The following is a 13,353-nucleotide window of genomic DNA, read 5'->3' as shown; positions in this document are numbered from 1 at the left end:
TTTAATTTGGAAATCACGGTTCTAGAGTCTGGAGGAAGAGTGGAGAGGCACAGAATCCAAGGTGTTTGAAGCCCAGTGTGAAGTTTCCACAGTCTGTGATGATTTCGGGTGCCATGTCATCTGCTGGTGTTGGTCCACTGTATTTTATCAAGTCCAAAGTCAACACAGCCATCTACCAGGAGATTGTAGAGCACTTCATGCTTCCATCTGCTGACAAGCTTTTTGGAGATACTGATTTCCTTTTCCAGCAGGACTTAGCACCTACCCACAGTGCCAAAACTACTACCAAATGGTTTGCTGACCATGATATTACTGTGTTTGATTGGCCAGCCAACTTGCCTGACCTGAACCCCATAGAGAATCTATGGGGTATTGTCAAGAGGAAGATGAGAAACACCCGACCCAAAAATACAGATATGCTCAAGGCCACTATCAAAGCAACCTGGGCTTCAATAACACCTCAGCAGTGCCACAGACTGATCACCTCCATGCCACACCGCATTGATACAGTAATTCATGATAAAGGATCCCCAACCAAGTATTGAGTGTATAAATGAATATACTTTTCAGAAGTTGGACATTTCTGTATTGTAAATCCTTTTTTTTGATTGATCTTAGGGAATATTCTAATAATTTGAGAAACTGGATTTCTGATTTCCATGAGCTGTAAGCCATAATCATCAAAATTAAAACAAAAAAGGCTTTAAATATTTCACTTTACATGTAATGAATATAGAATATATGAAAGTTTACCTTTTTGAATTAAATTATGAAAAAAAGGAACTTTTTCATGGTATTCTAATTTTTTGAGATGCACTAGTATATATATATATATATATATATATATATATATATATATATATATATATATATATATATATATATATATAAAATGCTGTTAATTACAGCATTCAGTCTTTTTGGGTTCACACCTGCCATCAATTAAAATGACTCTGATTAACCCCAAATAAAGTTCAGACATTTACTCAGTTGCATCCTCCAGCAAAAGCCAGGGTTCGCAGAGAGCTTACAAAGCAGCAAAGGGATCTCATTTTTGAAAGGTATCAGTCAGGAGAAGGGTACAAAAACATTTCCACGGCATTAGATATACCATGGAGCACAGTGAAGACAGGCATCAAGAAGTGGAGAAAATACGGGAAAACAGTGACATTACCGAGAACTGGACGTCCCTCCAAAATTGATGAAAAGACAAGATGAAAACTGGTCAGGGAGGCTGCCAAGAGGCCGACAGCAACACTGAAGGAGCTGCAGGAATTTCTGGTAAGTACTGGTTGTGTATTACATGTGACAACAATCTCCTGTATTCTCCACATGTCTGGACTATGGGGTAGGGTCAAAGAAAAACATTCAAGCACAGCTAAATTTTACAAAAAAAAATGCATCAACTCTCCCAAAAGCATGTGGGAAAATGTGTTATGGTCTGATGAAACCAAGATTGAACTTTTTGGCCACAATTCCAAAAGGTATCATGCTGAAAAGTTTCATCTATGCAGCTAATTTGGTAATCATAAGTGATTTTTAATACTTTGTACTGCATAAAAAGCTTGCTTACCCAAGCTTTCAACTCTATCCAGAGTCTTCGTCAGAGGGGTGATGTCATTTCCCCCTGACGAAGACTCTGGATAGAGTTGAAAGCTTGGGTAAGCAAGCTTTTTATGCAGTACAAAGTGTTAAAAATCACTTATGATTTCCAAAAGGTATGTTTGGCGCAAAAACAACACTGCGCATCACCAAAAGAACACCATACCCACGGTGAAGCATGGTGGTGGCAGCATCATGTTTTGGGGTTGTTTTTCTTCAGGTGGAACAGGGGCTTTAGTCAAGGTGGAGGGAATTATGAACAGTTCTAAATACCAGTCAATTGTGGCCCAAAACCTTCAGGTGCCTGCTAGAAAGATGAAGAGGAATTTCATCTTTCAGCATGACAATGACCCCAAAAAAGTTTTGGAATGGTCCAGCCAGAGCCAAGACCTAAATCCAATTGAAAATCTGTGGGGTGACCTGAAGAGGGCTGTGCACAAGCGATCCCCTCTCAATCTGACAGATTTGGAACACTTTGCAAGGAAGAGTGGGCAAATATTGCCAAGTCTAGATGTAGCAGGCTGATAGACTCCGAACCAAAAAGACTGAATTCTGTAATTAAATCAAAAAGTGCTTCAACAAAGTATTAGTTTAAGGGTGTGCAGACTTATGCAACCAGCTTATTGTACGTTTTTTATTATTTATGTTTTTCCCCCTAACAGATTTGTTTGTTTTTCAATTGAATTGTACAGGTTATAGGTCACATTAAAGGTGGGGAATTTTTGAAATTATTTATCGTGGTCTCATTTTTTTTACTTCAGAAAAACCTACCATTTTAATGGGGTGTGTACACTTTATATCCACTGTAATATATATACACACACACACACAGGGCTCGAAATTCGCGGTGGTCCGGTCGCCTGAGGCGACTTAATTTGTCATTTGGTGGGTAATTCCTGTCACTAGCCAGCCCGGCTGGCTAGTTGAAAATCTCATCTCATCTCATTTCATTATCTCTAGCCGCTTTATCCTGTTCTACAGGGTTGCAGGCAAGCTGGAGTCTATCCCAGCTGACTACGGGCGAAAGGCGGGGTACACCCTGGACAAGTCGCCAGGTCATCACAAGGCTGACACATAGACACAGACAACCATTCACACTCACATTCACACCTACGGTCAATTTAGAGTCATTTAGGTTAACCTAACCTGCATGTCTTTGGGGGAAACCGGAGCATCCGGAGGAAACTCACGCAGACACGGGGAGAACATGTAAACTCCACACAGAAAGGCCCCTGTCGGCCACTGGGCTCGAACCCAGGGCCTTCTTGCTGTGAGGCATCAGTGCTAACCACTGCACCACTCATATATGGGTCCGTCTCAGAAACTGGTCTTTCATTTGGGACACTGTGGTCAAAAAATAAATTTTCTAATTTTACTATTTTTTGCATTTACCTAACACTCAATATTTCTTTTGTCATGTTTAATAAGAATAAAGATAGCATCTTGTTTTATCTGGCCTCCACTGTGGAAAATTTTTTGATTACAATTCAAATGCTTTTGTAAAATTGATTTTCATATAAAATAACTACATCATGAAGAATTAAAGCTCCTCCTTCACAGATCAGTGAAAGTATTGAATAAATTTCCTCTTTTTGATTGCTTGGGTTAAAAATGCCAAGTTATGATGACTGAATTGATTATTCACTTAAATATGAATAATATGATACATTTTGGGTATTTGATATGGCGAAACAGGACAATAGGACACAACGGAAAAATCAAGAACACATCGGAAAGATGAGAATAACGGCGGTGGTAAAAGAACAGCGACTGTACCGGCTGAAGGTCGCGTGGGTCTCTGCTGCGGCGCGCGAGCAACAGGACATCACTACCGCACCGGACGGAGCGCAAGGCAGGGGCGGGGCAAAATGACTGGCCGTAGATTCTATCAAAAGTTCGATCTAAATTGACCATGGTTGCAAAATATTGGCCAAAAATATGCAAACACTACGAAATATGAAAGTAAGATGAAAAAGAAACATTCTATTGCCTTATACTGCAAGACTAAAACAAAATAAAACTGTCAAAACTCACCTTTTCAGTGATAACGTCCGAACAGATTACCCGCGTAACAGAAAGACCACAAATGGAAGCACGATCAACTTCTAACTGTTGGAGTGGAAAATTCCATTCTACACATGGAAATGCTTAATGTGTGTCCTTCCCCGCACACAAATAACACACTACGGTAAAAAAATAGACCACAACTCATTTTATAGCTCAGAAATTCATACAAGACCAGATACCATCGTAACATATTCTGTAAGAAACATATTCTATACCTAACTTTCAGCTTTCGTTTTAAAAAACAAAATAGCAGATTTATAACTAAATTTTTATATGGCGTAGTGATTTTAAGTTCCTACTTTTGGTGAGGTAGTGACCTTGACCCTGAGGCTTTCCGTTCAGATCAAAACACACGATCGTATTGGTTTTGGGCATGCGGAAAAAGGAGTTACAACGGTGATCAAATATTTTGCATGATGTTTTATTATGGTTATGATTATTCTGTGAGCGCACCAATCCTTAAGTTACAACTTAAAATACAATTAGTGATAACTGTAGACTTTTCAGTGGACTACAACCTTTTTAAGGGAATGCGATGTAGTCAACCATTTATCATGTCCCAGATCAAGCCGCCGTTTTTCCACAAATTTGCAGAATTTTTGCCAAATTCTGAATATTCACATCAAAGATTTAGTTTTATCTGTATTTCTTTCATCATTTTATTTCAAATTAAAACCAACATCACCATTCAAAACCGTATAGTTTATTGACTGTGAGTATATTTAGTGGGGTACCCCCACAGTACCCAGTTTCTGAGACAGACCCCTATATATACACACTACCGTTCAAAAGTTTGGGGTCACTTTGAAATGTCCTTATTTTTGAAAGAAAAGCACTGTTCTTTTCAATGAAGATCACTTTAAACTAATCAGAAATCCACTCTATACATTGCTAATGTGGTAAATGACTATTCTAGCTGCAAATGTCTGGTTTTTGGTGCAATATCTCCATAGGTGTATAGAGGCCCATTTCCAGCAACTATCACTCCAGTGTTCTAATGGTACAATGTGTTTGCTCATTGCCTCAAAAGGCTAATGGATGATTAGAAAACCCTTGTACAATCATGTTAGCACAGCTGAAAACAGTTTAGCTCTTTAGAGAAGCTATAAAACTGACCTTCCTTTGAGCAGATTGAGGCTACATCCACACGACAACGGCAACGAGATTTTTTTTTTTTAAATATCGCGTCCACATGGGCAACGGATCAGTAAAATATCAGGTTCATATGGCAACGCAACGCTTGCTGAAAACGATGCAATACACATGCCACACCTCTACGTGCGCTGTAAGACAGTCCCATTGGAGACACCAGAACAATAGAAGAAGTAGACGCATGCGCATAAACCCCTTCTTCTGTAGCATCAACCACAAAGTTTTGATTATTAATCAGTAGCGTAAAACGAAAGACGTGGAAAGAGGAATGAATGGGGGTAGATGGAAGCCGGTACGCCAACATTCTGATATCCTCCAGAATTCTTTAATGGTCCAGAATAAATTGAATGCTACACGTTGATGGATTACTTTGTTCTTCTACGCCCTTTTTGAGGAATGTATTGTCGGACTTAAACCAACATCTGAAGAGGTGAGATCGCTCCTTTTTTTTCCTATTTTTGCTGGCGGGATTGTTTTTGTTTTTGGAAAGCGCACGGGCGGTGCGCGGTTTGGTTATACTCAGTACTTCCGCAGTGTTTGGACTAAAGACTGTGCCCTAAGGGCTATTCTATCTCTCTCTCTCTCTCTCTCTCTCTCTCACTTTGCACCATTACACAATAAATATTCACAGTGAAAATATTTTGTAAGCGCGTTTCATGAACCAAGTTATAGGATTTGTTGACAACTCGCATCGAGTTCGTTACACTTCTACCCGGCGTGAAGCACTGACAGTCATGTGGTTGTGACGTCATCGTAAACAAATCCGTTCTACTCATCCAGACGACTTCACAACGGCGCTGTTGCCAGATTTTTCCACTCTGGAACCTGTTCTCAAAAGATTTCGTTTTGGGGCACCCAAAACGCCGGTGCCGTGTGGACGCCAGGCCAAAACGATAAACAATTTTATAAGATTCACCTGAATCCGTTGCCGTGTGGACAGGGCCTTAGTTTCTGGAGCATCACATTTGTGGGGTCGATTAAATGCTCAAAATGGCCAGAAAAATGTCTTGACTATATTTTCTATTCATTTTACAACTTATGGTGGTAAATAAAAGTGTGACTTTTCATGGAAAACACAAAATTGTCTGGGTGACCCCAAACTTTTGAACGGTAGTGTATGACATTCAAAAAACATGCCAAATTCCAAAATGAGTGCAAAAAATAACCCTGAAGCTGAAAGCACCAATCTGGAATTAGTTGTTAGAGCTCTGTACATAAAAACTGTACTAACAGCCTGTCAGATCCTTCATTGCATGTGCTTTCAATCTGTTTTATGATTACGCAGATACAGAGAGAGTCCAGAGAGAATAAGATAATTACATCAGTGATTAATTTTACAGTTTATGTAATCCCAAATCAAACTTGCTTCATATGTTCATAAGCTGTCTGAAGTTCATGCCATTTTGGTCTAAGCCTGAAACATCAACAGCATTATACATGACGAGGGGGAAAAACAGCAATAGAAACACTACAAAAAAAATCCAATGCTTTCAAATTGCAATATGAACCAGATGTATTTTTCCATCAGGAACCTGGTCTCAGCATCATCTATGACATCTATCCATATGTTACTGTACATATCATTTATTAATGCCCTTTTGTTGCACAGGGGCTGCTAATGTAAACCTGTTTAAAAAAAAAGAAGTTATTTTTACTTTGTTTTTTTTTATTATTGTAGCACTGAACACAAAGGGAGATGACAGAGGTCTTGCCCACTGATAAGAGAGTCAGATTTGCACAAACAAGAACAGAACACAACAGAGGTGACTGGGGAAAGGAGTTTAAACGTGTGTGTGTGTGTGTGTCTGACAAACAATTCAGGAGAATCTTTTCTGTTGCACATGTTGTTCTTTAAATTTCAACACTCATATCAAGAACTTGGCGGCACGGTGGTGTAGTGGTTAGCGCTGTCGCCTCACAGCAAGAAGGTCCGGGTTCGAACCCCGTGGCCAGCGAGGGCCTTTCTGTGTGGAGTTTGCATGTTCTCCCCGTGTCTGCGTGGGTTTCCTCTGGGTGCTCCGGTTTCCCCCACAATCCAAAGACATGCAGGTTAGGTTAACTGGTGACTCTAAATTGACCGTAGGTGTGAGTGTGAATGGTTGTCTGTGTCTATGTGTCAGCCCTGTGATGACCTGGCGACTTGTCCAGGGTGTACCCTGCCTTTCGCCTGTAGTCAGCTGGGATAGGCTCCAGCTTGCCTGCGACCCTGTAGGACAGGATAAAGCAGCTAGAGATAATGAGATGAGATATCAAGAACTTTAAAAGCAAAGCCTTTTCTTACTGAAGCAGGTGCCACAAAGGTAATGCATGTATTGTTCACCTGCTAACTGGACCCAATTCTTCTCTTGTAAAAAAAAAAAAAATAATAATAATAATAATAATAATAATTTTTAAAAAAACTACATATATGATATAGCTAGTACAGGACACAGCTGCACAAGCTCAAGAGATTAAAGCACAGCTGAGTCCAAGTCCATGTTCTCACTTCAAGCTAGACTTAGGGAGTCATTTTATTAGTTTTTGTAATGACGTACATTACTGAGGATGTATTGCACATCTCCCAAAACAACTTCTGGGGCAGAAAAATACATAAAATTGGTAGTTAGGTACCGTGCGGTTAGTAATAAGGACATACTGTATTTGTATTATATCCATTAACAATTACATTTCAGGAAAATTGTCAAAGTAAAGGCTGAATCATCAGGGTTGGTTTTTGAACATACTGTATAAACTACACAGGTCTGCATTCAATGCTTACTCATATATCATTTCGAAGAATTTGGAAATAAAACAAACTAATGGTGGAAAAATATAATCTGATTCAGGAAACTTCAGTTGGAAGTAAATAGCTCCAAAATTGGAGCTATTTTGATGATGATTGTTGAGTATAGCAGTATTTTTTTAAATGTTTCATGTTGGACTACAACCTCAAAAGTAGACAGCAAAGATAAAAGCTTGTTCATAAGAGTCTAGGAGTGGGGGAATGGGGAATTTCAGGTACATTGTTCAACATGTCCTAAAAACACAAGCTCCAAATATGCCTAACCAAAAGCCATTTCAAATTATGTATACATTTACAGCATTTGGAAGATTCTGTTATCCAGAGTGACTTATAGAAGCGTGTTATAGTTTCTATTTATAAAGTTTCCATGTTATAGTACTGACAGGTCAGGATCTAAGATCAATCTAAAACCTGGTTAGAGAGGAGCTAGTAGGTGAAGTCAGTACAGAAGACGGGTTGGAAATTTTTTTTTCTGGTTTAATGTGTTAAAGGTAGACTGCCGTTCAGATTTTTCAAGTTTAGGTCATAAAAAGAATTTTCCCTGACACCCAATTATTTTTGTTTAATGGAATGAAAGCTATTGAATTTGAATCACAGACTTCCAATTTTATTTGTTTGTTTTTTTTTAAATAGAACAATTAATGAATTTAGGGCCATGTGGCCCTAAATTCTCTGCTATTTTTTCCTGCTTCACCATGACCCAGTTCAAGATACTACATCATGCCTCATGTGGTAGGCTTTCCCCGTTTGCACAAGGCATTGTGGGATACAAATTTGAAGCAAGAGAGAAAAATGGAGGATGTGAGTGTGTGAATGAAACGTGAAAGACCAACTACAGTAATGGAAAGCAAGAAGAAAAGATGTTATGTTGCGAAGGAAAGGAAACGCAGGACCAAACTAATAAATATCAGCAGTCAGTGGGCACCTCGGTGTGATCAGCTGTTCATTTAGCAACCGAATGATGTAACTGTCAGTGCATGGTCAAGGTAAACCTGTAGATGGCAGTAATGCAACACTGGATGCCAGCTGCCGTAAAACGCAAAAGAAGGAAAAGAAGAAGAAGAGGAGGAAGAAGAAGAAGAAAACCTGCACATGCGCACACGGACTTCCTCTGTCTGCTTGACTGTGCAAAGCAAGTGATTTCAAGAACATTATTTGCTCGGGAATCCCCTCAAATTAAATAACTTCCCAGCCACAGAATGGCCTGATATTTTGTGAGATATTACAGAAATAAACATATATCACAATGACCAAATTTCAGAGGGAACTAAATTTCGCCAATTTTATGAAATCGAAAGGCCATCGAGCTTTCAGTGCATAATGAAGTGGGTGGTCTCCAGTCTTTAATAAGACAGTTAGTAACTCAGTTTCCATTACAAACTGTCAGGGGAAGCTCATTCTACCACCTGGGTACAGAGAGGAGGCTTGATGCATGTCTTCTTGCAACTTGACAGATGGTAGGTCAAGTCAAGCTGTGCTCGTGGATCAAAGGAAATGTGGTGCAAAGTAAGATAACAGCATGTCTAAATCAGACTTGGACCACTACCCTGACAGCTATTTCATGTGTAACAAATCTGACAAATGCATGGATGGACAGATAAAGCATGCAACAGTATATACGCAACATAATACTCTGGTCTATACTCTGTATAACATTCCCACAGTAACCATTTCACCATCTCAGGAATGTCTCAGAGCAATCAATGATATTCCTCCCGAGTAACAGTAACTCAAGTTTAATTTGTCCCCTGGCTCCTGACATCTGCTTACTCAATTTCACTAAAAGCACAAATCAAACCAAAACAGAGAACCTTTCAACTGTAACAGAAAAATGGCACTTGAATGGTTTTCAGGCATTTTCTTATCCAAGACATGCACTGAATGAAAAAAAGCCACTGGGCCCAAAAAAAGCAACTTAGAAAAACAACAACTTAGAGCTACAGTGCCGTTATACAGTAAGTGTGACCTGTGTAGCAGATATGGCAATTGAACAAACGAACAAATTTTTTTCAAACAAATCACCCAAACGAATGAACGAGCTGAAACTGATCAGTGATGCATTCGTCTGACTCTGTCTTTCTACTGTCTACAAGTACGGGTGCATTGACTCTCGTTCGTTTGCCTCTCTCGTTCATTCCATGCCCCCTCAGCTCCTCACAGAACTAGCCAAAAGCTGGAGACCTATTGGCTCACTGACATGTCAATCAAGGAACCATAGGAGCCTGGATCAAGAGGAGGAGAATTACATGACCGAGAACTGGATATGGCAACATAGTCTATTGTTTTTATCTGGAAGTGCTATTAGATGACAAACAGTTGTTTGTCATTTCAGTGAATAAACCAACTTTTTAAAGACATAGCCTACTAAATAGACCAGAAAGCACAGTTGAAACATAATATTCTATTTACATAAATCCTATTGTCTATAATTTTCTGTAACAACCATGTAATAAGCAATTTAAATGACTTCACGGACATATGAAACAGCATACATGCTGTTTTTTGTGTTTTTTTTTTTAAACTTACTGAAAATCCAGGCTACTTGTAGGCTATTTTCATATATTATCTTAATAACATTGGTCAATAATTTATTTTAACATAGGGTGAAACTTACACTAACGCAATGCGACATTTAAAACATATAATTATTAGGCTACTTTTTTATAAGTTTAAGTTTGACAACAAGAAAATGAATGATCGAAGGAGTTGAATGATTCGGAGGAACGAACTGCAACAAATCAGTCTTTCCGTAAGTGTTAGCCGACTGAATAAACAAATGGACAAACTGAACAAAAAGAATTTGTTCACCAAAGTTAACGAGAATACTTTACTGTGTGCCCTGTGTCTTTCTGACATGACTGGGGAAATATTTTATTTTTAAAAAATATAATAATTTAGAGGCGGCACGGTGGTGTAGTGGTTAGCGCTGTCGCCTCACAGCAAGAAGGTTCTGGGTTCGAGCCCCGTGGCCGGCAAGGGCCTTTCTGTGTGGAGTTTGCATGTTCTCCCCATGTCCGCGTGGGTTTCCTCCGGGTGCTCCGGTTTCTCCCACAGTCCAAAGACATGCAGGTTAGGTTAACTGGTGACTCTAAATTGACCGTAGGTGTGAATGTGAGTGTGAATGGTTGTCTGTGTCTATGTGTCACCCTGTGATGACCTGGCGACTTGTCCAGGGTGTACCCCACCTTTCGCCTGTAGTCAGCTGGGATAGGCTCCAGCTTGCCTGCGACCCTGTAGAACAGGATAAAGCGGCTACAGATAATGAGATGAGATGAGATAATAATTTAGTCTGTGTAATATTTAAGATCTCCCTAACTTGTTGTCTTTAGTTTCTTTGGTGGGGTCAAGTTGTTGTTGTTGTTTTAAAGCTAGTCAGATTCTCCCAACCACCATAAATCAGTTAATCTCTCATAACTTGTAACTATACGGACTTCAAACTACCAAACAGAAATCATTTTTAAAACCATTTGGACTGGCCATTCTGCAAATGTCCCTTCTCACTATACTCCAGGCTCTGAAAATTTTTACAATGGAAAGAAGTGTGGGTTTTTTTTTTTTAAGATACATGATCTGATACATTATTTGAAAACCAGGATTAAGCAGTTAATTCAAGTCTACAGTACATACAATACTCAAGTGGGAACTTGATTCTTATTGTTTTGGGCCATTCTTGTTCTGCTTATGTCATGTACCATCAGGTCCATAAACATTCAGACTTTGACAAGCATTGTTATTTTAGCTGTCTTGTTATTACAGCATATTTGAGTTGAAATTAAATAAATTAAGTTTAATTTGATCTCAAAGTCCAGACTTTCAGCTTTAATTTAAGGGTACTGATTTGAAGGAATTACACTTTTTATATGTGGGTGCCCCCCCCCTTTTTATTTCTTAAAGGGACCAAAAGTATTGGACAAACAATCATACATGGTCCTTTTTAATACTTTGTTGCAAATCCTCTGAATATATGCCCATGTCAGTATATTTAAATAATGAATAATGTCATATCGTTTGTAATAAACTGGAAACAGTTACTTAGGTGCATGATTTTAATTCAGCAGCAGTATGACAGTTGATGTCCTCCATCACAGTGCTCATATTTCATTTTAAGAATCATTATTCTTCAGTCACAGACGTGCTACAAAACAAACAAACAAACAAACAAACAAACAAACAAACATCCTGCTGAACTATCCGGGGATTTTCTTGCCTTTATTTGATTAATGATGGACCTTTGAACAGATTCGGTTTATACCACAGTCCTTTTTTGAAGTCAAAACATCATATCATGTGAATTCAACAAACCGGATTGATAAGACAGGTTCACACGTGTTGCAGAAATGACCAACCGACTATGTGTTTACATGTCATTAAACTGATTTAAAAAAAAAAAAAAAGATTCTAGGAAATGTAGTGATAGAGCTTTGATAGCCTAGGAAGTCCACCAAAGTATATGAAAGTTGAAAAATCTTCTGCAAGCCGCTAAAAATGACACATTTTAAAAAAAAACACTCAAAAAAAAAAAGCACTCACCTGTTAAAATAAGCAACATTAATGACAGTGAAGTTTGTCCAGCTGGATATTCCATGGCTGTTTTGCAAAGAATCCTGGAAATAAACTGCTAATCTTTAGCCTCTTTTTATTCCTGATTATTTAAAAAAAACTCTGAGAACGAATGACTCGGCATCCAGTCTGAAAGCTGCTCTGCTCTTACAGCCCTTTGCGCTCAGTTATTATAACGCTGATGCTGCGACAGCGCGCGCGACTGCCTGGCTGTGAGTGAGTGAGTGAGCGAGCGGCTGCTACTCGACCCTGTTTATCTGAGAGTTTCTCCATCACACTTGGTCCTAATGCCGCCCGATAACAGGACATCTCCATACATGTCAACCCCTCACAGGCCCGGCGCCAGGAACAGTTTACTAAGGGGGCAATTAGAAATCGCAAGGGGGCAAATATTTTTCATATAGTGTGTAGTAGTGATGGCGGTCTGACAACGTGTTTCAAACAATTAACTGCGCCAACCACAAAACCACGGCACCGAAGGTTGCTTTAGTCCGGGAAAATCATGTGACATACCCGTAAAATACCAAATAATAGCCCGGGCGATTATTTGTCTCAATCACGTAAGAGACCCGGCGCGTATTAGAGACTAGGCGGCTATTTGGAACAGGCGATTAATTCCTTCTTCACAAACACCTTCCCCAAAATCTACCTCAAAACGGGGAAAAAAATCATTCTCAGATAGGCCTACTTTTAACCAGTATAACTTACAGTTTGTTTAGAGTTAGATTACAGATAGCACGGTGCCGACTTCGGGGAATTTTGAAGACGCAGAATGCATCTTCGCATGGCACAGTCGGGGTGGATAAAGGATAAATCACACACCTTTTCCTGTTAATGACTAGTTAAGCGCATGCTTTACAAAATAATCAAGAAACCACACCATTGTCTGTGCGCAGCACTGTGATTTAATTACTCTGCAAAGTTATGGTCACTTGCTATCACCCTCACCCATGCAGCCTCCACCCTTTGCGCTTCGCGATGTCTGTCAATCTGAAATTGCATGGAGGGCGCGACGTTGAAGCAACATAATTAGGGTGCGAAGTGTCAAACCAAAGGGTTTTTTCTTGTGCTGAAAAATAAGTGACCTGCAGTGGCTACATACTGTCATCTTGCATTCTCACGTTTCTCTCCAAGACGTCTCCCTATTTGGCCGATATGAGCCTATTCCCCGAGTGAGTTGGTACGGTAGC

The 13,353-nt window shown here is 39.4% G+C and overlaps 1 protein-coding gene across 2 annotated transcripts in view; it reads right to left on the bottom strand.

Moving 5' to 3' along the window:
• ltk (leukocyte receptor tyrosine kinase) overlaps positions 1-12,368 on the bottom strand; it is a 129,443-nt gene extending 117,075 nt beyond the window's left edge. For both annotated transcript variants that reach the window (XM_060934049.1, XM_060934050.1), the window contains exon 1: positions 12,134-12,368. In XM_060934049.1, the coding sequence (XP_060790032.1) occupies positions 12,134-12,188 (55 nt within the window). In that variant the 5' untranslated portion in view covers positions 12,189-12,368. The remainder of the gene's footprint in view (positions 1-12,133) is intronic.
• Between the last annotated feature and the right edge of the window lie 985 nt (positions 12,369-13,353).

The sequence above is a fragment of the Neoarius graeffei genome, chromosome 11 (genome assembly GCF_027579695.1).
Source record: "Neoarius graeffei isolate fNeoGra1 chromosome 11, fNeoGra1.pri, whole genome shotgun sequence".
NCBI lineage: Eukaryota > Metazoa > Chordata > Actinopteri > Siluriformes > Ariidae > Neoarius > Neoarius graeffei.
This window is presented reverse-complemented; position numbering and strand designations above follow the sequence as displayed.